The following is a 27,824-nucleotide window of genomic DNA, read 5'->3' on the forward strand; positions in this document are numbered from 1 at the left end:
ACACTGACAAATTTTGTGAATAGTTGCTGGGACCAAATCTGTCTACAGTCGCAAGAAAATGAGTAGTTTTGGATTGTCAGGTAGATACAAACTCATCTCCGAATATGAAATAAGCTTGTTTTGATCTCATCATGTTTGAAAGTAACCATGTGGCAAGAAGGTTTTTACAGAAGTGAATTTATTCATATTACAGCAGTCTCTGATTTCACTTTTGCAATAACAAACACTGCTAAACATATTAAAAGTGGATCTGTATCAGCTTATTTATATCAGCAAATTCTATGACATTCCAGTATCAGATTATCAGTGATGTACTGTAATACATAGAACATTGGTAGCAGAATAATTGATACCAAAAATAACTTTCAGCTCCAAATCTGTCAACATAAGTAGTGTTTGCTCTGTGTTGGAACATCGTATATTGTGCAAATATTGTTCCCTTCATGAATAAAATAGATCCCATGACAAAAAAGCCAATCACCAGACAGTCAACACATCTGTGTCAGCGTATGCATGTGTTTTTGTGCAGCGTTTTCAAACTTCCTGATCAAAACAGTGGTCGGGGCATTGTAATTGCTTTTTGGTGGTGATCTTCCCGGTGTATAGCAGGGAGCAGCTGGAAATTCAAATGAATCAGTATGTTTGTTGCCTTTGGCAGGAGCTCAGCTTAGGAGGAAAGTAATATCCAAGTGAATGAGGGGTCTCAAAAATTGGAAGCTGGGTGACAAATTACTCTTCTCATGAGGAGCTTAGCAGCAACGTGATTGTGGCGAGGTTTTCAGTCCGTGTGTCAATCTTCCATCTCATCCTTCTTACATGCCTTAATACTCAATTATGTCCAGCTGTTTATACAGCTCTTTTTTTTACTTATGTCTTTCTTGTCTCGCATAATGGTTTCTTAGCTCTTCTTTACTCTCTTTTCTCATTCAACCACAATCACCTGACTGCAGAATTGTGAAGAAATATAGGGACTGTTTCCATCTGCATTAGAAATTCAGCTTTCGAGACTAAAATATTGTAGAACTGCATGCAATGGCAAATGAATGGGTTGAAAAATGTGTGTTTGAGGAGTTTTCATTAAAATTAAATAAACTAACTTTGATGAACAATTATACATCAACCCTTAACAGGGTCGTGGCAACAAATCTTTGATTCTTCTTCACTTTTATTTGTTTGAAAAAAAATTGAACCATAATATCATTTTCTATTCCTAGAAAAAGGTCATTCCTCGTTGCACAGATCATTGATTGAATACTACTGATAGATATCATTATGTGGCCACAATTCAGTCAGTTAAAAGGCTTTTCTACATGCTGTCAGCATAATAAAGGGTTGTAATGAGACCTAAAACCCACACACCAATTAGCATTTTGGTAGATCCGATTCCATCATCTCTAAGTGGGATTTTAGAATCAGCTTTTGGTTCGGTGGTTGAAAATAGGTCTGTGGCAATCACTCAGAATATTTAACAGGTTTTTTTTGTTTGTTGGTTTGTTTTTTTTTCTATGAAATAAAATACATCTGGATGCTCTCATGCTCAAGTATTTTCATATCTCACAAAAGGGGGTTGCTGACAAGTTCACTAGAACTAGAACTAGGACTAGACATTTTGTCAGGGGCACCAAAAGTCATGTTTACTCATCTAAGTCGCCTTTCAGTCAGTTAAGACTCCAACTTTGTGATTTGTTGGTCACACTAAGAAGAAAGTCTTTAATAGCAGAGATAAGTAACCAGATAGACTGTTGCATAGATACATCTCACATTAATCTGGGAAACCTCCCATAAAAAGCTCTGGGAAGGGAAGGACTTTTCCAAAAAAAATCTTGGAATGTGATTGGATGAAGGTTCAGCCTGTCACATTCATGACGGCCATTCAAATCTTCTAGAGAAAATGAGATAATAGACATGCACAGTTCCAGTATCAACCTGAGCTTTACAGGCTAACATTAGCGCTGCTGTATGATGGAGCTTGTTGGCGACTAAAATTCATGCCGGAGCCTATGGGGAGTGATGCAAAAACATCTTCTCTGCTGAGAAGCTTCCTATGCGGCTTTTTGCTTTTGTTTTAACAAAGAAATGTGGTCAAAGTCTGATTAAACTACTGCTTTTCTACAGCTACATCCATGCCAACCTAAACACCAGCAGCCACTGTAAACACTGGCTTACAGTCAAACTCAAACCCACCTGAAACAATTGAAAACTAATGAGGAAGCTGATTGGGAGAAAGCAACAACATAGCTACATCCAAGCTTATAGCTACACTGGTGGCAGCCATTGCTATCAACTCACAGTACAAAAAAAAAAAAACAATTTTTAATTTTAGTTTCAGTCTTAGTCTTTAGACTAAATACATTTTAGTCTGATTCACATTGTATGTCTATTGTTTATAGTTTTAGTCGATGAAAACTCAAAACATTTTAGTCTTTTCTTTTAGTCCAAATGTTCATTATCTTGCCTAAATCTGTTATTAAATCATGATAGTGTGTTCTCTGCACCCTGCAAAACCTGGGATCTCTGCTCTTAACAGCTGAGAGGCAGAAGAGCTACAGATGCGACATGCTTTGACAGATTTACCCACAGTGGAGAAATGTAATGGATATTGAACATAGGACAAAAACTAAATTGGAATTCAGTCTCATTTTAGTGCTCTTGACAAAACTAAGCTTACTTTTTGTCAGGGTTTTGCTCATAAAAATTTAATTTTAGCTAGTCTTAGTCTCTTCTATCTCTTTGAATTAAGTCAGTCGACAAACATATTCAGAGTTTTACTCGACAAAATTAAAACTGTTGCAGTTCCTTTGGAGATGATAGCTTTTTTTTGCAAGTCTGCCCTTCAAAACTGATTAAAGTAGTGTTGATATACTGTATGAAAATTATCCTAACAGGCTTTTTGTTAGCAGCTGCACAATGCAAACTTTTGTTTTGTCCAGCAAAAACATGCCATCCTTGCAGCACTTATTGAATCGTTACTGAAAGAAGAGCTGAACTGTTGATGATACCATGCTGAATACAAGAGTAAATATCAAGCCTTAATTGGAAAGACTCAAGCATCAGCAAAGTAGCCTTGGGTGGTAAAGTTTAACCTTTGACTTGACATGTACTTTCCCAAAGTTTTCTTGTGCGTGCATGTAGATACTAGAGATAATGCAACAGTTACACTGCAATCTGAGGGATGTCGTAAATACTGAATTTATCAAATCAGAATCTGCAATATTAAATAAATGCTCATACTAGAAGCTTTTTTATTTGGCTAACTTTATTTGAGAAGGATAATCCTATTAATATCTGTAAACAGAAGCGAATGTAGGGCATCTGGACAGCATTCATGTGACACTACTCAGGGCTAAGTAAAAGCTTCAGTATTAAAAAAAGTTTAATGTTGCAGTGTATTTCAAATGTGGTGATGCTTCATCACACTATAATATGCTCATTCTGTGTCTGTTAGGAAGAAACTATAAAATAACGGCTGAAAACTGGAACTTCTTCAAGTTTCTGTGGGAAAAAATTTAAAATGCTGAAATTATACAATCCTTCTGGCTGCCTGCCATTAAGTCTTCATTGAATTTCTCAATGCATTACCCTCCTCTCTATCATTGTCTGTCTCATACCTGCCATATTTATTTGATAATTCTGAAATTATTATTCCTCCCACACACATACATTTTCACACAAATCACTATGCAATGAAATTATGCCAAGATTCCCCAGTATATTATACCATTGCACTATTAGTGCTTTATTTTTCTCAGCTGAGATAAGTCTGGGAAGAAGGAGGCAATCTGCAGTGGTTTACCATCTTCTGATAAACCTTTAGAAAAAGACAGAACAACAAATATTAGGAAGAAATGTGGAAAAAAAAACAAGAAAAAGGGGAGAATTATGGTGGAGCGAAACTGGTGGGGGAAAAGGAGAGATAAGGAAAGGAGCGTCTGACTTGACGGAGAAAAAGAAATGCAAAGGTAAAACGGCAGAGAACTGGAGAAGTAATGAGGTAGGGAAGTGAATTGGGGTAAGGTGGAAAATTGAAGAATACCTGGGTCAGCAGAATGGACCATGTAAGTGGATGGAGGTTTTAGACTGAAAGCAGGCTATAATTGCATTTTCATAATGCATTATTTGTATGTTAATAGCTCTTTTTTTCACCTTTGCCTGACAAACAATACAAACTTTCCTCTGACTCTATTCAAGGGAATCTGAAAGTGGGAACTCTATTAAATCTGCTGATTAAAACAAATAGACTCAGGAGTCTTTTCAATATCTGAATCATTTAGATAGTATCCCTTTTCTCCTCCGTTTATCCTCTGTTGTATTATCTTCTGCAGCGTAAATAATATCCGACTATGTAGTCTGTTTCTTGGCTGGTAATAATTGAAGCTCTATCACATGTTTTTGACTCATGGCTGTTTTATTTAATATACTTATCTGGTAAAAATAATGTAATACATTTGTATTTAAATGTGTTGTTTTTTTAGTTCAGTGTCTGGTATCACTAAATACTGTCATCTGTGCAATCTAAATCAGCCAATAGACATGTTAAGCCAACATTAAACTAGTAATCTTCAGTATCCACCTTCTGTCCTCTTTATTTTTATAACAACACTCAAAAATCAAAATACTCACTTGTGTGTTTGCAGTATTAGCCTTTATTGATTTGATTTTTACTTGTTTCTTCAGGAACAATCTGATGGCAAAATCAGTCTCAGCCACAATTAGCCATTAAAAAGTTTATTTTCTAATGTTAGCAATGATGATATTAAAACCAATAGATTTTAACTCTGACAAAATGATTTTCTTTTTTTGTTTGTTTCTCTGGTGGCTTGAGAAAGAGTTGTATCGTAGCGGGCAGATGATTCCTTCATTTAGGTTGTTGCAATTTTTCTTTAAATTTGAGAATATTGTATTTCTTGTGGCTAGGCCTCTGCTTTTACACATTTAACTCCCAGGGCAGTATTAATTTTGACAGCTATATTTATTTTAGTTTCAGTCTTTCTCTTTACGTTAAATGCCTTTTAGTTTTAGTCCATAAAAAGTCCTCACATTTTAGGCTTAACTTTTAGTCCAAGCATTTATTCCCAAGCCTAAATCTGGTACCAAGGCATAGTAGTGTGGTGGTAGGTAGTGTGTTCTATGCAATTTGCCAAACCCAGTGTCCCTTCTTACTGCAGCTGAGAGGCAGAATAGATACAGATGCGTATGTATTTTGACAAATGTATCCACAGTAGAGAAATATGGATTTTGGCTGTCTGACAAAACTAAACTACATTTTAGTCTAGTTTTAGTCATCTTGATGAAAACTAAATTTACTTTAAGTCAGTTTTGGTCATCAAAGATCTATTTTTGACTAGTCTTGGTCTAGTTTTTCTCATGGAAAAAGATAACCTTGCAGGGCAGATGGATACGCCCATTTCTGTGTTTCTCACTGGCAAATCCATCTTGCAAAGCTCCCGTCTGAACTGTTTGGACCCAGTTAGAAAGTGACAGGACCAATCAGCGTCGAGGGGCAGTACTTTCAGGTGCTGCGGAGTTGTGAGGTAGGGAAGCAGCAACAAGAGGCCGGTGCAATTATGGCAGAAGACATTAGCGTGGATGCTGCTAAAGCGTCAGTTTTATCAGAACGTGACGACATTTCTTTGTTAAAAGAAGAACAAAGAACAGCACTGAGAAGTTTTTTTTTGTTGTTGTTGTTTTTGGGGGGTTTTTTGTTTTGTTTTTTCAAAAATGACAAAAGTCATGTGCTGACACGTCTACAGTTGCCATGGTTCACGTTGTGCAGTTCTCTATGGAGTTTACTCCTTTGGTAGGGGCGCAGCTTGGTAGGGGCTGTGTCGCGTGTTTTGTTGCTCTGACTGGCCCATAAAGATATGACAGACAGAATGTTCATCCAATCACTCTCCAAGTTTTTTTTCAAAGGCTCTGCCCTTTCCCAAACGCTGTCTATGAGTGGTTTTTCAGATGGATGTGTGAACCACATCCATCTGGAGTGCCAGGTTAGGAAAAAGATGTATCAATGAACATTTATATTCATAGTTTAAGTCCACAAAATTAACTCTTGTAGAGCAAATATTACTGTCTCATTTTTCGTGGATTTTAAAGCTTAATTTGGTCAACTTAGAGATGTTTTTCATGACTGAAATTTGGTCTGATGGTTCCTAACATAGTGGCTTATCATACAACAAACCTAAAATACTGATTTTTCTATCACTTTATAACAATAATCTAGCAATGCAATAAATTTAAGCTCACAGTACAAGGCATGGAATGCGTAAGCAGAGAGGCTTGTCAAGGAAGACACAGCATAGAGTAAAGGCTACAGTTAAAGAGATGCCTGAGGAGCATGATACCAGCAAGATAAAGGGGAATGGCTGTCTATTATGAGTGAAGAGTGTAAAATAAGTGCTTCCTTTTTATGTAGCAACACACATTTTCCAACACTAATCTTTACAATGGGCCACCTGACATGAGCAAACAATAAATGTTCAATTTGCTTGATCTATCTACCTCATGATAAGACCTGCTTTGTGCAGATGGATCACAATTGAAAAGAAAAATTGCTGTGAAGTGGAAATCTTTCTGCACTTATCTGTGGAGCTGCATTGTGAGCGGTACAGAAAAGAGGCATTACTGCAATTTGTCGGATTGGACTTTAAAGAAAATGTATGTGATATTCTTTTGGCCTGGACAATAGACAGGAGTATGCAGCTTATAGTGAGCTAATGAGGTAGTGACGGTGATACATACTATCTTTACCATAAGGTCACAGTATAGGTGAGGAGAGAAGCAGCTTGTGCTTTGAATTAAATGCATGTGTGCTGATTTATGCAGTTGCATGAGAGACTTAAACCCTGTGTAACTGGCTTCTTCTTCCTCCTCTCTTCTTTCCCAGCTTGTAAGCCCGGCTTCTTCAAAGCCTATGCAGGGAACACTAAATGCACCAAGTGTCCTCCACACAGCTCCAGCCATGACCAGGCCGCCACCATCTGTCACTGCGACAAAGGCTTCTACAGGGCCATCAAAGACGCCTCCACCATGGCGTGCACAAGTGAGTGTAGAGTAGTTATGAGGAGAAAACTTTTTCTGCCAGCTGGGAAATGTTTTTTGTGTATCTGTTTGCTTGTCTTTTATGTATTTTAGTCGTTAGTGCCATCTTTTCACCATCCATCTGCTCCTTTTAATTTTGGCAATATAAATGATGTAAATGTTAAAACATACAGTAGCTCCATAATGATATGCCTCCGTAGCTTAGCTATGAAAAACATCTATTTTCTACCTTACTCACAGATACAAAAATCTCTGACACTTTTTTCCCATGAAAGAGTCAAGTGGCACGCTGTATTGAAACACTCAGGGCTCTGCAGAAGCTCAACACCCACACACATACAAGCTGATATTCAAAGAAACACTCAGCTCTGATCACACACAGCCAAACCAGACATTTTATAGTTGTGAAAACTTGTGTGCTGTTCTCTTTTTAAGAAAATGACACACTGGCTGTGGGAATGAAGTCCTTCAGAATAAGTTAAAAGCCAAACACCCACACATGACAAACAAACACATTAAACATGCCCAAATTATGCTCACTTTCTGATCAAAGTCTTTTAATTGTTTGGTATTGATTTTCTGAGCATGCTTCAGTTTTATCCAAAGAGTCAAACAAGTGATGGTTCAAGTAATCTTTTTCAAATCATTCTTCTTTATATTGTGTTTTGTTGCTGTAGCTTGAATTGGCTACACTGCACACAGAGTACGGACCAAAAGCCTTTTCTGTTTTTATATGTTTTTTAGAGCATGAATAAGCTTTCAGCAGATTTTCCTTGAGATTTGCACAGTGTGGTAAAATTTCAGTGTTAAACATTTTAGAGTTTTAACTCCATTCTGAGTTACATGGCTTTGAGTGTTGGAGTTATTTGAAAGTGTTGATCCATTCAGTGTTAGCCCATCTCCATAAGAGTCAATTGATCTAAGCTCAGCCCACTACCATTTCAAAGTTGCCTGTTGTACAGTGATCCCTGCTGGGATTCCTTTGTTCTTGCTTCTAGGGGATTATTGTTGTTTTTGATGTTAGACACTTCTGCACCATGAGTGAAGTAATCCACTGTGTTAGTCACTTCCCGCTTTTGGCATAAGATGGTCTACAGTGAAGGGTGGTGTCCTGATTTTTATCAAAGGGCGTAACTCAAGGCCAGCTCAGACTACACGGTTTTGGGTCGCTCATGACGGCTCCATGTCAGACACGGCCATCAGTGTGTGAATGTGGAGGGAAACGGTGTAAACAGATAGGTGTGACCTGTAGTGTAAAAGTACATTTAGTAGTTAGACAACTAGAAAAGTGATATAGAAGCTCAAGTCCATTTACCATTTAAGATATTAACACTTTCCCAAGTGTAAGTCAGAACCTGTGAGAAATATAAACTCAGAAAAAGTGTTAACTAACACAAATGATGTATAGTCCCAAAAGAACTAGAAATCATAAACCATATGTTTTGTTCACACTTGTCAATTAGACATTGATCAAACTCCTCTTTTGTTGCACTTTACATCAGGGTTATCTAAACTCCTCCACTGAGGCCCACACTGATAAAAATAAATGAATGACTGGGCTACTTTGATATACCTCATGTGTATTGAGTTAAAGTTAGTTGTTGGCAATAATCAATGTATATTGATAAGATCTTTAACTGCTTACAGAACAAAAATAGCTTTCATCATAGAATTCAGGTAATCAGTGACAATGCAAATAGCCTTATAATAGGATTTTGTTGTGGTCAGTCAGATTTGAGGGTGGCCCTGGTTTGCCCTCACTACCACTGGATCCACCCCTGGTCTGGTTGAGAATCAAGCTCCATTCAGTAGAGAGAGAGACACTGATGGCTCATCTTCACATTTAGACAATAAACAAGAGCAAACAGCCCAACGCTGCCAAACTTTAGGAGTGCGGGAGCTTTAAGATGATTGGTGAGACATGATTTGTTACAAGGACTAGGCAGATAGATTTGTGCTGCTGTAATCCTTTATTCTCGGCTCATCAGGGTACTATGAGGGGAGGTATCATTATTATTTTGGTTGTAGATATGTTAATCATTTATGTTGTCATCAAGGCTTGATCATGAAAAAGAAAAAATATCAAAATGTTTGTTTACAGAATTAACACAACAGCACTGCCTAGTTCTAAAACTAAGACGTACAAAACAGTCAAGTACAAGCTTGATGCAGGCCATTTACAATAACTTGGAAGACATAAAAAACAGCACTGAGGTTGGTGATCTGTCTAAGAGAAACTTCTCTCTGAACACCTTTTCTGTCTTCTCAGGGCCTCCCTCAGCTCCTCGACACCTGGTTTCACTGATCAATGACACGGCTCTCTTCCTGCAGTGGATGCCTCCCAGCGACACAGGGGGCAGGAAGGACATCACCTACAACATCCTGTGTCAACGCTGTGATGGAATTGATGGCGACACTGGAATGACACAGTGTGAGCCATGTGAGCCCGACCTGCGGTTCATCCCGCGGCCACTTGGTCTGACTGGCACCTCCGTGGCGATACTGGATTTTGCTATGCACGCCAACTACACCTTCCATGTAGAGGCGGTGAACGGCGTCTCTGGGTTGGGGGTGGCGACTAGATCGCTGGCAAATGTGACTGTCAATACACACCAAGCTGGTGAGTAGGAGCGCTTTTGTCTGCTTTGAATTTCTTTCTAATTGTGAGTGATTTATTGCCTTAAAATCCAATTGTGTATTAAGATGCACTTCTATTGATTTAATGTCTTGATTCATTTAGACTGTTTTATTACGGCCTAAACAGATGGAGGATTGTTATTTCTATTAAAAAGTTACCATTCCAATTTAATACAATTTATCCATCAATCCATCCATTATCTATACATTTTATCCTGTTTGGGGTCCAAGGATTGCGAAAGACAATTCCAGCTGTCTCTGGGATAGATGCAGGGTGCACCCTGGGATTGTTGCCAGTTCTTCTTAAGACTAGGGCTGTCAAAGTTATTGCATTAATATCCCATTAACTCAGATTACTTTTAATGTCACTCATTTTTTGGTCGCACGATTAACGCATTCTGTGTGACCCTTGACCCATCCCGTAGTTTGCCAGGTCAGGAAGTGGCGCCATCGTGATGCGGTGCAACGGGCAGAAATGGATACAGAACAGAGACTTTTGAATGGCAGGTTCAGCATTCAGGTCATGCCAGATAAGACTGAAGCTATTTGCTCTTACTTTCGACGTGAACTGAGTTACCCAGAGTTCGTTGAGTCTTAACTATCTCATACTACTCGCTGGCCAAGCACACCTTATGCTGAGAGCCCCTTAGCCATGCTTGATTGTTTACAACAGAGATGCTCAGACAACTCTGCAAGCAGGGATGGACTCATACCCGACATTTCCCGGTGAGCTGATGCACTTTTGGGCCAGTATGATTTATTCATTTATTTATTTCTGTAATGTACCAGCTCCATAGCAGTGCTGCCCCTTATATTGACTGTGGACTGGTCCGATCACGTCTCCTAAATGTCCCTTTTTCTCTATCTCCCATCCCCACTCAGCTCCTCCTTGAAAGTGAAAGTATTCAGAAAAAACAAAACTTACTAAAACGATCAATTGGAAATGTAAATAAACGCCAAATTAAAAAAAACAGTCAATCAAGATGTTGCAAAAGTGTCGAAGACTGCAGTCCCTATAGGAGACGGTCAGACGCTGGTGAATATACAGCTGCATCATGAGGAGGAGGAGGGGGCAGCAGCAGAGGCTGGTGTGTGACAGGGGAGCAGAGGTGTTACAGGTGAGCCTGAAAGTGAAGCAGTGAATGAGCACGGTAGAGTATCATGATGTAGGGTAATAAGCATTATTAGACCGTTGGGCTCTTTATTTATGAAGAAAAATTGGTTTAAGATTAAATCTGTAGCTCTTCTATGATCTGAAGAATGAAAAGATGGTTAAGTCCTCTTACTACCTGAAAAGTTCTCCACTGAGAATTCTTTTACTTTGTGTCTCCATGAGTTTTAGAAAGCAGCTTCACATTTGTGTTGACATCATTCCAGTAAATCTACTGGACTGATGACAGTAATTTCTTATTGTCAGCATTTATTTTATATTTGGACACTTTTTATTTTGAAAAGAAATGATGATAAACTAGAAAAGCACTCGGAGAGCGCAGACCTCCGCCATTAGCCCTGTCTCCCAATAGTACAGAATCCTTTAAAAAAATTCCTGGATCCAGATGGTGATCCGGATCACTTCCAAAATCTAATCACTTCTTACTTATGCCGTTTCTGACATTTCCTGAAAATTTCATCAAAATCCGTCCATAACTTTTTGAGTTATGTTGCTAACTAACAAACTAAAAGGCAAACAAGCCCACCTGATCACATAACCTCCTTGGTGGAGGTAATAATAGCAGACATTTTTTAAGTAATTACTTGCTTTTTCTCTTGAGCAGAGCTGATTTGTCCACCTTACTCACCTCTGACCACATCAGAACAGTGAAACACCATTAGATGTGTCTGTGCCTTACTGAGAGCTCTCACTGAGACTTGACTTCTCCCAGTGATCTGTAGTGTAATTCTCTAACTGTATTTAGTCTCTCTTTTTTGTAAGATCCTGTTGTGAGTCCTCTCGGTGTAAAGGGATGTTTCTGTGAGCCTTTATTTCCCTCATGTGAGTTGTTGGGCATGTTATGCTGTCAGCATATTTTTGCAGTGTTCAGTATCTTTGAGCTCAGACTAGAGAATTTTCTGGACATTATCTGTTGTTGTTTTGGGTTGTTGACATGAACAAACATTTGCATAAAGAAAGCATTTTTGTCCACTTGTGTTGATAAGGGTATTTACAATTTGAGAAACAGTCCAGTATGGTCATTTAGAACTGATAAAAAGTGTGAATGATTTGCAATTAATTTTGAGTTAACTATGAAATATGTGAGATTAATCACGAGATTTTGCACAGATATCCATCCATCCATTCCTTCATTCACCCATCCACCATCCCCACCATCCCACCAACTCAACCCCCAATTCCCCGGGATTTGAACCCGGAACCTTCTTGCTGTGTGTCAACAGTGTTAGACACTGCCCCACTGTGCAGCTCCTAACAGAATTTATATAAATTATTATTCTTTTAGGCTGATAATCCACCAAAAATTTGCAAAGACGCTGGTTCTAGCTTCTTGATAATTGTGATTTTCTTAGTTTTAGTGTTTTTCATCACTGCCATTGAAAAACTTTGGATAGAGGAATGTCCATTGAACAAAAGAAATCTATTTAAAGGCTATTTATTGGGCTTCACAGTGTAATTTTAGGCATAGCTCTGATAAATATTTAACTTAAAAAATTCTGAAAGAGTAATCCTTTTGTGGAAAACATTAAATTAAAACCCAAAATTCATCATTTCAATAATCAATTTTTCACACATTTTCCAGCAGCTGTAGCATTACATAGGGCGCTGCAAAGAATTGTGACACATACATCATGTTAATTCTGCTGGCTCGGCCAAACTGGCCATCTGGACTGGTGGGAATTTTCCCAGTGGACCATTAAGCCTGTGGGATGGCAGGAATCCAGGTAGAACAACAGACCAATAGTTTACATTCTGAAAACCATAAGGTTGCAAAAAGTGCGTGGAGTTTTATTTTCATTTAGTTATTTTTGTTCAGAAATACGGACTGGAATAACTGCATTCAATACATACACTAGCATATGTCATTTGTAAACACTGAATGAAGCATCACTTTTAATACATTTGTCAGTTCTGATACAGCCTTGTACTTTCTATTAAAATGTAGCATTTGAAGAATCAGCTGCAGGATAAATGGACTGGATTTTGGTGACTTTTTCATCTAATTATTTGTCATTTTATCCTGATTTTTATAGTGTGGCTAGTGTAGTGTATTTGTTAAGTTATCTGTTTCTGAAAAGTTTGTGATTCAATTCCTTATCTTTATTGCATTTGGTCTGTTTCACTCATGTCTGCAGTGGGTGGCAAGTTTTCAGAAGGACATCTGCAGTTTCTGTAGTCCATTTGCTTTCACATTGCTGGACATGTTGTGTGAGCTGTGGCCATATTTACCTCTAAACTATTCATAAAGATTAAATATACATGCAGAAGCCTGAAATGCATATACTCTTGTTACATAATACCTGAGTCACAGCTGAAGAATCCTGTGTTTGGGAGCAGTTAAAGACATTCATGTTGCAGTAACAGGCAAAGATTTATTTATTCAGCAGACAGATTTACCTGTCTCCTTCCTCGGTTCCCTACGTCTTCTCCCACCGCGACAGTCTCCCCTTTCATCTTAACGTGTCAATAGGTGAGTAACATTTCTGACCCTTGAAAAGCTGACAGAGCTGCGGCGACCTGAACCCACTCCTAATTAGCAGCACCCAGCTGACCCGAGGTCAACTACAGCCAGCAGCCATCAATGCAGCATTGTCTTGGACTTGAATTAGGAAAAGTGAGAACCCTGAGTTCAGACACTGAAGTCTGAACCTTATATTTTAAGAGCAAGAATATTGATGGAATAATTGATGAAGACGGTTGAGAAGAGGTCGGAAAAAGAGTGGATTAATAAATTATAATGTGACGTATAGGGAACATTTTCTCCTCTGTCAGCATGAGAAGCACAACTTCTGTATGGAGATGAATCTCTGATGAGAAAGACAGATGATATGAGCAATCAGTGACTCACTATAAACATAGGGAACTGGGATGCTGTTTTTCTGAGCCTTTCTGTTAAGAAGAAGCCACAGTTGTATAACTACTGGGGAGAAAAGAAGGTGGAAACACTTTACATAACACAAAACAGTTGATCAAGTTTTCAACAAGTATAAAATTGATGCTCATCAACCAAGTATAGCATGTTAGCATGCTAATGCTTGTAAATTATAATAAAACTCAAAGTCTAGTGGAAAACAAGTAATCTTGCTGGTTTGGAGTTATTTAGATGAAAAACAAAAAAGTTTCTGACAAAAAGAAGTCTAGAACTATGATGCTGATACTCAAAATGTCTTAAAAACCATGAAAAAAGCCCTCGTACACTGTCTCTTTTTATGCTGATAAACATTTATTAATTTACACCATTTTCCAGTCCAACCAACCCTTACCAGGTATGATGACAGCATCAAAAATTTCTTTGTCTATATATGTATACACAAAGAAAGAGACTGACTCAATCAGAGGAAAATTCATTATTGGCCAAAAGAAAAAAAAAACACAGTTTAGGATCGTAGTACATATTGAACAGTCATGCATGTCAATAACCCCACACTTTTAAGTGAGTGTCATTGACAACATGAGGAGCATCCTGGGCAGGCCTGCACACAGAATTTGATGGGCCCTTGAAAAACTCAGTCAGTGGGCCTGCCCCAGTTGTGATTCATTTCTGATATCAGTGTATGTGTGTTTTGTATCGTAGCATTGGTGCTAGCATCCTTTCTAACGGTTTCCTTATTTTGGAGCTGAAAAGTTTGTCAAGCTTTAATTGGGCTCTAATGTTGGAAAAATTTATTGTGCTATTTTTAACCTAGTTTTGTCACTTTTCCAACTTTTTCTAGCCAATTTTGCATCCAATTCCATTTTTATCCATTTTCATCCCCTTATGCCTTTTTTAACCAATTTTTGCCAATATTTTTCAACACTTTTTCTGTCCAGTTCTACTTCTCTTTTTACCACTTTACACACCTTCAATCATTTCTCCTTTAAATATGTCTTGGTTTCTTCTACTTTATTGTGGTCATCCTGATATTTGTGCACATTAATCATTTAGTTCAGTGTGCCCATCGACCTAGTTAACATCACCAAAGAAGGTGATTCTGTTTTAAGATAAGATAAGATAAGATAGGATAAGGTACAATAAGGTAGGATAAGATACGATACGATACGATTAGAGTTTACTGATCCCAGGAGAGAAGCCATTGCAGCAACAAAAACATGGGAGTAAGTTTGTACAATAGAATTTGGACAAGAAAAAGTAACATATATTTAACAAAATAATAATTCAGTACAAAAAGATGGGAGATATATACAATTACCATTCTGTGCAGAAAATAGCAATTAAAGTGACAGGTGTTTTTTGAAGTGACATGGTAAACTTATTAGCAGCAAATTATATACACTGCAGTACAGAGGAGCAAGAATAGAATATCAATAGTGTGGAAGCTCGACATCCCCACTAATAACATAGACATATACAGACAGCATAGCAGGTTGGTATTGCAGTGTGAATATTAATATCACTCAGGAGTATTTATGAAAAACTATGTGCGGTTAAAAGTAAAGGGCAAAAATAATATGTTATAATATAAAACAATGTGTTATAATATAAAATGTTATAATAGAATATAATAAATATTATATTATATTATATTATATTATAAAATGTAATATTATATTATAATGTAACATTACATGTAATTACATGACATATTATAATATAATATAATATAATATAATATTACATAATATAATATAATATAATATAATATAATACAATTTAATACGATTTGATATGATATGATTTGATATAACATAATATAATTACAAATTCAGCATTTATGACATAATGAGTATGAACTGTAAGTATATTGTAAGTATAGAACTAAATACTATTTTTGAAGAAAATTATAATATTACAATGTAATACATCCAGAATGAGTTTGATTGATTGGAAAGAAGTTTATGTTTTGAAAAAGGCGATATTTTACTACAGCATAATCAAATAAAAACTGAATTGTTTCTTGCTTTGATAAAAATGAAAGAACCACCGAGAACACTCCGAAGAAAATGATGGCATCTTGGGAAGTAACCTGGCGTCTTCGTCCAAAGCTTTATCCATTGTCGGCCATGTTTGTTTCCTTCAAAGTTAAATTTGAAAATGAGAGACTTTGCCTGTTCTATTAAATCCATCAGTGTTTGCTGTCATGTGTGGCGTCTCTTACATTTTTTAACATTTGTAAAGATGTAAGTGTGGGCCAGGCTTGAAGACCACGCTGATGCACCAGTGGGCTAAACCGAAGATGTAAGGAAAGTCTGTGACCTTGTACGGAGCACAAAGATCAAAAGGTAGCGCTCCGCCGCGTACTTTGTCAAAAGCATTAAGCTTGTTAATGTACATGAAGCAGCTCTAATGATGGAGTCGACAGTTAAAGTGACACTAATGAGCTGAGAGTCATTGGTAGGAATGAACAGGCCGTTATTGATTTGTTATCAAGTATTCAGACTGTGCAAAGCTTTCATTGACTTTAAAATGTACTTTATAACCTTCATGATAATTTATGCTATTAAAGCAGCTTTTAGTGTGGTTGTATTAATTTTCTTTCAGATTTGAATGTACTTTGAAATGCATGGCGAGTAAGTGAGATTAACTTCTTAATCATACAGGTCTTTTATTTATGCTTTCTTGAGTTTCATGTTGTAGCTAATACTCATAAACAGAGGAAATAAAGTACTATTTTTAGCAGTGAAATGTTTAGCTGATAGGCTGTCATCAAGCCATGGAAACCAGACGTCAGGTGTGTATGTGTCACTTCACACTCGTCTCTCCAGCAGAGGCAGCTCGGCTGATAGGGGGAAGTTGGAATGCAAAACAATCTGTGCAGCGGAGAGGCAGCCTGTGGGGATGTTCCCATTAGGATGTTTAGAGTGGATTAACTTGTCAAACTGCCTTCCATCCGCAGACAGACTGTATGCACACACAGCCAGGCCAGGATGTAAACAAACCGAGACAAATTCATACACACAATATAAGCATGCGGATTTGCTCTACCTATTTACCACCTACAGACTCGCATATGGTCTGTTCGTCATTTCACACCTTGTTCCTGGGAATGACTTTTTTTTTCTCTTTGAGTCCCACATGCATTCACACAAATACACAAACACATATTTCCTCTGCTTCCTGTAAAGCACAGATAACCCTTTTTTGTTACTATAGAAGTGTGAATCATTCTATATATAGAGCCATGTCCATTACAGCATCATAACCTGCAATTTTCAGTTTTTATTCAATCCTAAAATAATATCTTATAGCTTTCATACACATTTTATGTGTAAAAGGTCAAGATTTCTGCACACTATACAACATTTACAGTCAGTTTTCTTCAACTCAACAACTCAACTGCATTTCATTTAATTTAGGTGTGTCAGTCCACTTGCAATTTAAGACATAATATCTATGCCATGGGAAAAAATGCAAATGGTGGATTTAAGCAGAGCCCTGCGACTGACTGGCAACCAGTCCAGGGTGTACCCTGCCTCTCGCCCACTGACAGCTGGGATAGGCTGCAGCCGGCCAAACTGAGAAATCAGGGGAGAAGGGCCTTAGTAACAGAGTTGACCAGGAGCCTGATGGTCACTCTGACTGAGCTCCAGAGGACTTATGTGGAGATTGAAACAAATAAAAGCCTGCTTGGCTTCACATGGAGTTTTTTGCAAATTCCCAGCAAGTGTTCATGTGTTTTGCACTGAGGAGAGACTTCAGTCAAGCCATGAAACCCAGATCAGTGGAGAGATGCAGTGAAGGTTGAAAGAAAATTGGTTAAAATTGCCAAAAAAAACAGGAAGAAAAGTGGTGAAAGGGGGTAAACAGTGGCAAAATTTGATTTTAAAGTGGCAAATTAGGCATCAAAATAGTGATATGTGGTTAAAATAGGCAATTGGGATAAAAGTAGTGAAAAGGGGTTAATAGTTGCAAAACTGGGTTAACATAGGAAACAGTAGATAGAAAGTGGCAAAAATGGATTAAGGGTGGAGGAAATCAGCAGAAAACTATTGGAAAGTGTATCAAGTGGCAAATATGTGTTAAAACTGGCCACACCGGGCAGAAAAAGTAGGGAAGGGGGTTTAAAAAGTGGCAAAATAGCTTAAAAGTGGCAAAAAATGAGATTCATAATCTTCATGAGGCTTTCCTGGTTAAATAGATTATAAATTAATAAATAAAGGCAGAGAAGGCAGTGAAATTGGATTAAAAGGAGCAAATCAGTTTAAAGTGGCAGAAATGGGTTGGTGGAGGCAAAAAATGGGCTGAAAGTGGCAAAATGGGTCAAAAGTGGATTAAACAGGCAAAAATGGTGAAAGGGCTTTTTTAAGCAGTAGAAATGGCTTAAAAGTGGGAAAATGTGTTTAACGTGGTAAATTGATTAAAGAAATGAGTTGGCAGAGACAAAAAAAATAAGCAGTAAGTAGCAAACATGGGTCAAAGTGGCAGAAAGTGATGAAAAGTGGTTAAAAGGTGGCAAAGATGAGTTAAAGGTTTCAAAAATGGGCAGAAAAGGTGGTGGAATAGGTTTTAAAATTGGCAAATTGCTTAAAAAGTAGCAAAAAACAGGCAGAAAATGTGATGATATGGGATTTGAAAGTGGCAAAAATGGGGGAGTTGTTTAAAAGTTGCAGCAATTGAGTAAAAGGGGAAAACTGTATTTAATGTGTTAAAAGTGGCAGAAATCGGTTAAAAGTGGCAGAAATGGGTTGGCAGAGGCAAAGAAATGAGCAGAATGTGGCAAATGGGTAGAAAGTGGCAAAAAGGGGTTTCAAAAGTAGGAGAAATGGGCCAAATATGGAAAACTGGGTCAAAGTGGCACCAAGACTAGCACGAGTGCTACTGATCCAACACACATACAATGATAGTGTGAATCACAGTGGGGGTGGAGGGTAATCTCTGGGTTTGTCAGGGCCGAGCCAAATCTGTGTCCAGGCCCGATTAGAAGCAGGGCTGAGCTGACTAACAGACAGAGTTATTGTAGCTGTTTCCCAGGAGGGTAAAGGCCTGTCTCTGCCTCACGTCCCTGCCTGTTGTTAGGTTTACTGAAAGTTTGTGTGAGACGGTGTTTCCAATATGGCGACCACCACTGATGGGCTTCCAAAGTAAATTACACATTAATGCCTCATTATGGTTTTAATTATGCTAAACCCTATTAATCAGTTTGTAATAATTTAACTTCCCACTTGCCTCTGTGCTTGTCTAATTTTGATAAATTATAATGCTCAGTTAAGCAAATGCATTTTCACTCCGTCTGAGCAGAAGCAGAGTGTTGATTTCCTTTAACAACGAGAAGATCTTGAGTCTTATAGTTCCAGTTCTACACCCTCAAGAGCTGTTGAATCATAGATTCCCTGAAACACATTTGTTTATCTCCAGTGCCTATTTGTGTACACTCTTCTTCGCTCTTAATTTCCCTTTGTGAGGCAGGATGCTGGTTTTCTGCCTGTTGAATCCGATGAAGGTCAGCTGCTGTCACAACGCCTCTTTAGGCAGAAATGCAGAGCAGAGTGATGGGGATGATTTCTGTGTTTATGAACAGTGTGGACGTTGCTCAGTGGAGCGGTTTCTCTCCCATGGTTTTTCCCACAAAGGTTAACATTGTATTCAGCTAAGAGGCACAGAGAGTCCAGATTTTTCCTGCACAGAGGAAAAAAATTCTCTTGCACCAAGACAGAACCACAAATAAAGACCTACTCTGTGTCAAAATGGAACCTTTTCCAGTTAAAAATAAAGATTGTCCTAACAGAGTCAAAAATGGGCGTATGTTGAACTTTAAAGGTCTTGACTCAAGCTCAGACCAGCTCAATCCACATTTGTCTTTTGCTGTACAGATACTCTTGAGATTTGTGCAGCTTTTAGGAATCTAACCTAACTGAATGCTAATCTGATTGAATCAAATTGATTGCAGAGTGTGAGGTAACGATGCATCGAGCTCTAACTGAGATAATTGAAACAGAGGTGCTGCTTATTTAATTCATTAAATCCCCACATATGTCAGTTGTACTTTTGTCTCATTACAGACTCTACTCTTCAGCTTCTTCAGATATTCTTGTATTCGCCTTACTAGTTTTTAGTCAGCATGTTACTCCAAAATCTGTAAGTACTTCTCAGTATTAATGCATTGATAACAATCCAGATGATTCTTTTCCTCTTTTGCCCGGAGGCAAAAAGACCATGGCACACTTTTCCACTGGTTTTATTCATCACTTGAAAATACAAGGCTATAGGTATCCCTGGGGCATCTTTCACACATGCTGTCATCTAGTTTATTAACCTTTAGAGGTCCACTGGATATTTCGCCATTTTGTTCATTTTCTTTTGATGAAATAAACCACTCAGAAAATGCAAACCATGCTCATGTCTGGTATAATCTTTTTCAAATGTTGTATATTATATATTATTAGATATAGGGACTCCAAATAACACAACATCCCACAAAAATGGATTTTTAAAAGTTGTTATTTAAAACAATTTAAAACAATTTTTTTTTTGGACATTTTTTAAAAAGAAATTACAATATTCTGAAATTATGAAAAAATATCAGTGCCAGTCTTGTACAGCATGGTCCACTGCTTCCTATGTGTAACATTAATTTTTATATCAAATTAAAATGACCATATTTCTTGTTTTACTTGGCCTGATGACATCAAAAAAACTGAAAGAAAGTTTAAAGATCATGCTTTCCACATGAAGTGATTGCAATGCAAAATATGGTTTTGCTTTCATGCTGTCATGTGACAAAAGTAGCACATATAATAAAATGTAATATTTAAGATGGGTAAAGCACTATATAATTATGCGGGTCAAATAAACACGACATTCATCCAGGGATTTGTGGTCTTTGTGAAACCAGCAGTAAAAGTTGACCTTACTGACGAAGATGTAGCTAACTCTACCATGCTTTGTTTGATGATTTCATGTAGTTTCAGTACTGAGCCTAAGTACATATTGGATCTCACTGCTTAATTTTAGTTATTACAAGTTGTTCTAACTACTCAGCAACATTTTTGCAACCTTCATCATGTGTTAACTGCCATACTAGTTCTAAAACTCATAAAATCCCAGATGTAAAATTAAGATTTGTTCCGACTGTTCAAAGCTCCTGTGAGATATCTTCTCCAACAAATCAATCACTGTGAATCTTTTTCAATGAATAATGTCAAAAGGAAGGCTGCCTTGGTGATATGTTAATAGCCCCGTCTGACACCTACACTTCAGAAATAACTATGAGGAAATAACCAGTCTTTCTGTTGACAGCCTTGATTGCTTTAGGAGGTCAGATAGAGAGATCAGTATTAATTTCAATTTGTACAACTAAAATCTCCAGTAGCTTGTCTAATCGTTGCCAATTTAATATGCCCACTATAAAATTTTTTAAGTTTGAATGACTTACTGGAAAGGGAAAAATGTTTGAGCTCCTTGCAACTTCTTAGCAGACATTATTTTTAACGTGTCTTGTGAGATTTAAGTTGAATGTAACTAGTTCAGTCAGGAGGGACTAGTTAAGGAGTCAGAGATAAACACTTGTTTTACTCAGTTGTGGTATTGGATTATTACCAGAAAGTCTTTGCTGCTTGAACTCTACAGGGAGCTAGGGTGATCAAAGGTAGTGTGCACAGGCAAGATCTATCCCCCATGGAGTCCAGACACTGGTCGTGGTGTTGGCTGGTGATATCGTCTGAGGTTAACAAGTGTAAGGCCAATAATTTGAAAGCTGTTTCTGTTGCTTTTTGGCCTTTCATACTGAAAAAAATGGACAAGGAAAAAACAGTTATTGGCTTGTAATGGCACACTGTGTATTTCTTTATTTCCACAGTGCCTATAGAAAGTATTTAGCTCTTTGATGTTTTACCCCTAGATTGATTTTATAAGTCAATCACGGTCAATATAATTTGTAACCTTGCATACCAGATGGATACGCCCATTTCTGAGTTTCTCACTGGCGAATCCATCTTGCAAAGCTCCCGTCTGAACCGTTTGGGCCCAGTTAGAAAGTGACAGGCCAATCAGCGACGAGGGGCAGTACTCTCTGGTGTGGCGGAGTCATGACGTGGGCAAGCAGCAACAAGAGACTGATGCAATTATGGTGGAAGATTTTATCATGGATGCTTCTAAAGCGCCAGTTTTATCAGAACTTGACTAAAAATTTTTGTTAACAGAAGAACAAAGAACAGCAGAGAGTTGTTTTCTTTTCAAAAATGACAAAAGTCGTGTAATGACATGTCTACAGTCACCATGGTTCACATTATGAAGTTCCCTATGGAGTTTAGTCCTCAGTAGGGGGGCAGATTGATAGCAGCTACGTCACATGTTTTGTTGCTCTGATTGGCTTGTAAAGATGTGACAGACAGAACATTCATCCAATCACCCTCCGAGGCTCTGTCCTTTCCCAAACGCTGTCTGTGAGTGGTTTTCTATGGCGTGTCAGGTTATATGATTTGGCTTTTTTGACAAAAAGTACTGTAAATTGAACAAAAATGTGCAAGGTAAAATAAGTAATTGCATACATTTTTCACCCCCTTTACAATGACTGACCTAATTCAACAGAGGTCCATCCAATTGGTGCTACTAGTCTCACAGTGAATTGTGAATCACCTGAGTACAGTGAATGTGTTTCAAGTGATTGTGGTATAAAGAGACCTTTGTCTGAAAGCCCAGTCTCTGGTTAATCAGTATTCCTGGTTACCATTACACCATAAGGACAAAAGAACACTCCAAGCAATTCCGAGAAAAGGGTAATGACAAGTATAAGTCAGGGTGTGGATGTAAAACATTTCCAACTCACTGAACATCTGCCGGAGTTCAGTTGAATCCATCATCAAGAAATGGAAGGAATACAGCACACGTGTAAATCTAGATCAGGCCACCCTCACAAACCCTCACAAGTTACCGTAAAAGAAGGAGACCAGTAAGAGAGGCCACAGCAGCTGTTGCCCGGGTTCTTCACCAGTCAGCCACTTCTGAAGAAAACTCATTAAATCTCAACTAGAGTTTGCCCAAAGACATGCGGGAGAATCCATGGTCAAGTGGAAGAAAGTTCTTTAATTTGATGAGAGCGAAATGTAGCTTTATGGCCATCAGACAAGACGCTATGTTTGGCTGACACCAAACACTGCATATCACCATAAGCAGCACATTCCCACTGTGAAGGAAGGTAGTGGCAGCATCATGTTGTGGGGATGCTCCTTGGCGTCTTGCCCTGGATGGCTTCTAAAAGGGTAAGATGAATGCAATGAATCCTGAAGGACAATCTCATTCAGTCTTCAAGAGAACAATGGCTTGAGAGAAGATTTATTCCCCAGCAAAACAATGAGCTGACGCATACAGTGAAAGCTGCAGAGAAATGGATTAAAGACAACAAGGTGAATGTCCTGGAGTGGCAGAGTCAGAGCCCAGATCTCAATTCAATAGAGAATTTGCACCTTGTCCTCATGCAACCTGACAGAGCTTGAGCAGTTTTGCAAAGAAGAATGGAGTAAAATTGCAGTGTTCAGATATGCAAGCCTGACTGAGACCCATCCACACAGACTCAGTGCTGTGATTGCAGTAAAAGGTGCATCTATTAAATACTGTCTTAAAGGGGGTGAATATTTGTGCAGCCACTTATTTTACATAACACATTTTTTTACATTCAATTGACATTCCTTTGTAGAAATCTGTTTTCACTTCTTTTACTATGATTGATTTAAAATCAAATCAATAAAAGGATGAAACATCCAAGGAGGTGATTACATTTTATAGGCACTGCACACCCTGTCGCGCTCTCACTAGGGTAAAGGACAGAAACTCCTGAATGGACTACAGAGGTCACTGCTTCAACATCGGCTGTTCTGGATGACACATGGTTGGATTTGATCGAAAAATAAGGGTGTAGAGAAAAATGCTATTGGTTAGGTGTGCCCAGGTGATGTGAACAGTTCATGATGACATAAAAATAAGTGAGCATGTGTGGAGGAACACATGCAAGAAAGTATGAAAATAAGCAATAAAACTACCATGTATTATAGTCTTCCTGTCTAAACATTTAGTAAAGCTTAATTTTTACAGCCACATGAAAGACATGGAATAATTTGTCATTGAAAATTCTGGTGGTTGACTTTTTATTTGTTTAATTAATTTAAAAATCCATTATAATAGATACTTTTTTACACCTTAATGTGTTCGACTTTGTGATTATTCCTCAACAAATCAATAACAACAAGAGTCATGCAAAGTTCTCACATTTTTAATCCTCGTGTGAACATTTCCCACTGTTTCATGGTGTCCTGATTCAGGAGATTTTCTCTCTTTTACTTTGCTCTTCCCCCTGAATTCTCCTGTGGATTCTCCTCTGTTTTCATCTCTTGCTGTGGGAATAAGGCTGACTTCTATTTATATGCTCAGATGCTGGGGAGATGCATCCTCGTGGGATTTCTTTACAGCCCTCCCTGCTCACTCTTTTCTTTCTCTCTCTTTCTCCCCTCTGTCCTTGCTTTCTTTATCTGTAGGAGCATCCACAGCTGAGTGTTAACCTATTTTTCAACATGTTGCCGATGACTGGAGCCTAAAGATTCTCAATTAACTTCAGATGTATGAATTCTGATTAGAGTATAATGACCGTAATTATTTTCTTTCAGCCAATCATACATATCAGTAGCTATCTAACCAGCAGATTGATTTATCCTCAAACTAGAATTGATCTAGCATAAGGGCTTTTTTCTTTAAAGAGCTTTCTCACAGTGCACTTTTTCTCTGGCTCCCACAACCACACACATACACATGCATGCTGATAGATACATAATATCATACTGTATGCTGCAGACAGAAATCCCCTCTAGTAATGTTATTCTCACAAACACTTTTATCCTCTAAGTGGGTTATGCTGCATATTTATCAGCTTCACTACACCACACTGGCTACCAACTGAAAAACATTACCGTTGCTCACTTGAGCATAATATTCAAGGGCAACACTCTAGTTTAGATATCATACATTGGAACGTGTTTATTCAGTAACAAACATACCAGTCAGTCTAAGTTTTAAGCCAAGTAACTACATGATTTAGAGGATTTCATGAAAGAACTTGGTGTATGTTTCTGTGTAGATTAATGCTAAAGCACATACAGATCATGCCAATCCTTCTGATGTGGTTTCAAGAGTCAAAATATCACTTGAGGTCTGATTTAGACCCTCCGCTCCTCTTACACGTACTGATATGTATGTTATTGCTGCTCATCTTTAGATAAGTTGAAGTTAGCCTGAGGTTTGTTTGTGCCTTAACTTGCATAAATCTCCATTTTTCACAGCTGATAGTGACAGATGTTTCTTTATCTGTCGGCAGTATGTGCTAAAGCTCTAATGATGTGTTCTTCGGTCTTAATCTTGTAAAACAGAAAACTGTGAAAATTGATGAATAAATTAACAGTGCAATATGTTCAATTTAATACTGCAATGTCTACATTAATTAAAATGACTTAACCTATGTTATGCATTTTTAATATTTCCAACAGTTTTCAAACCAGACATATACTTAACTTTAATAAAGCTTGCACAAAAAGCAAGGACATTTAAATCTTATACCACTGGAAAGCCTGTTGATTTCCCTTTTAAATTGTGCCAGATTTGTAAGGAACATGTTTTTGTGGGATGAGCAGCAGAGCTGAGTATGTGGGTCACGCCCATACCAAATCTTCTCAACCAACACCAAACAGCTTATTTTGCTGTTGCTTTTGACTCATGTTTTGAGCTTCTTGCACCTCTAGGTGAGCATAAGCCCTGCTCCAGTGGTCAGTAGGTGTCTGCTCCAAAAATCAGCATGCCACATTTCAAGTTTTATCTTGGAAATTCAGGGGATGTGTTTGTATTTTTTGGAGTTTCACTGGAAGATTGAGGGAAATTGCTTTGCATTTTCATTGGAATTTGGAAAACTTATTTGTACATTTTTGGAAACTGGATTGGACTTTGGGGGTATTAGTTGTCCTTTGAAATCATCAGGAATTTTCATGGAAATTTTAGGGAATATGGAGACTTTTGCTTTATTATATTTGGGAATTTACTTGAAATTTTGGGGGATTTTTTTATTGGAATGTCTAGGCTTTTTGAGAAAGATCTGAGGACTATTTGAAGAAATTTTTGCAATACTTTTTATGTGATTTTAAAAAATACATCTTTAAGAATTTTCACAAAAAAATGTTAATTTCTTTAAAATTTTGGAATTTGTTTGGATTTACAAAAGGGAAATTTCCACTTCAAAGACGAGGCTGATGTTTAAACTTATCAGACCCTACTTATCCCAAATAAGTTGGAGAAATTAAATATGCTTTCCAAACAAAAGCCCAGGTCTCAGGATGATAAATCTGCTTGGCCTTCTTTGAATTCTAAACTAAGAAGTCTTTTCAGCAAATTGACTTGATAAAAGTTGCATTTAAAAAAACATTAAATACAGCTTTGGTTTCATTGAGGAATCTTTATATAATGAGGGAGAAGAGCTGTTAAAAGTGGCCTTCCTGGCTAATGCTGCAAACAGTCCCAGAATGCTTTGCAGGCACTCTGCAGCATTAATCAGGAGGGCCATTTTAACTGCTTTAAGACAAATTTCCTTTCAGACAGTGTTCAGGGGCAGTAATGTAGTTTTGATTTTAAGGGAAAGTTATAATACTTTCATCAAGTCAACACAGTGGTTTATTGCGGGATTAGAAGTCTGTTCTTTTATTCCCTAAAGGGACAGTGAAGTGTTTAACAGAATTAATCCACAATCTCCTACTCTCTGGGGTTTGTTTTCCTGATGGGATTCTATAAAAGTACATCTCAGACTTGTTTCCTCTTTAGTTAGAGCATCTTATTGAATGACAGTGGTCTTTTGTCTGCAAAAACAGTTTTAAAAACACGTAGGCGGCAACTGAGATTGACTGATAACTTCTTCACTGCCTACAGCAGAATGAAGCTTTTCTTGCCTGTAAGGTGGGTGTCTTCATAAGCGTGTGATGTCATGTGTCAGTTGTGAATTGAAATTATAAATTAATGGGGGTTAAATTTAATATTACATACATGTCCCTGCCATTACTGTATTACAACATTAGGAAAAAACAACTGACAACAAAAGATTGGCTCTGGGTTTAATACAGCTGTGTACAAAATGGATTTGAAGTGGTGCCTTATGAAAAGAGTCAGGTTCATAGCACTAAAACAGACCCACCTCCTATTGACATTTAATTTATCAGTTATTCAAACAATAAAGATATGAAACACTCTAACCTGCAATAAATGTATCTTAGAGAAATTGCTCAAAGATTTGATCAGCTAGTGTTTAACACTGTAGACTTTTAATAAATAGTTAAGCCGCGATCAGCTGACAGCCAGCTGATCCTAATTATCCCCTCCTAGCTCCCACAGCCAATCACAGCTCTTTCTCTCAACACAGTGATGTATTTAAATTTGACATATTTCTCACTCATCCCTGCTTGCATTAATGCCGATGAACCATGCTGCTGCCACTGGCAAAGCTTAATCTCCTCCACCCCAGTCTCCTCCTCTATAGCATAAAGCTTGTTGCACCCTTATATTCAGATTAGCTACTATAGATTAATTGCTTTAAAACTAATTTTATTGTATTCAAATGCATTGTCATAGATGTATCTATCTATATGGGGGTTGACTGTCCAAGGAGGCTTTTTTTGAGCAGTGTCTTCGCCGCCAAGTAAAACTGTATCCATATTGCAGTAAAATGGTTAAATGTATGAGAAGATTGTTCTTCACTGAATTACAGACATCAGACTTGGAAGTACAACTCTAAAAGTTTAAGTTAATGTCATTTGCAAAGTCACTCAACAGATTGTCCTTGTCTTGCCTGTGCACTTTTGCACCATTGTGCTCTGTCAATACTCCGTGTATGTTTTTGTTGGTGTGTCTGCTGTTTGCCATTAATAACTGCAGCAGGCAGCCAGACTGAGAGGCTTGAAATATTCCCACAACAGCTCCAGGCACTCAGTGCAGCTCAGACACCACCTGCCACCAGGATAGAGAGGGCACGTGTTACCTGGAACAAAATGGATGGTATGACAGATCTGTGATCCAGCTCTGCAA

General features: G+C 37.8%; 1 protein-coding gene across 1 annotated transcript in view; it reads left to right on the forward strand.

The window, feature by feature from the left end:
* The window catches only part of LOC121525718 (ephrin type-A receptor 6-like), a 101,919-nt gene that overhangs the window by 52,630 nt on the left and 21,465 nt on the right, over window positions 1–27,824 (forward strand). The window contains exons 7-8 of the mRNA XM_041811860.1: window positions 6,884–7,039; window positions 9,308–9,658. Coding sequence (XP_041667794.1) covers window positions 6,884–7,039; window positions 9,308–9,658 — 507 coding nt within the window. The remainder of the gene's footprint in view (window positions 1–6,883; window positions 7,040–9,307; window positions 9,659–27,824) is intronic.

The sequence above is a fragment of the Cheilinus undulatus genome, linkage group 1 (assembly GCF_018320785.1).
Source record: "Cheilinus undulatus linkage group 1, ASM1832078v1, whole genome shotgun sequence".
Taxonomy (NCBI): Eukaryota; Metazoa; Chordata; class Actinopteri; order Labriformes; family Labridae; genus Cheilinus; species Cheilinus undulatus.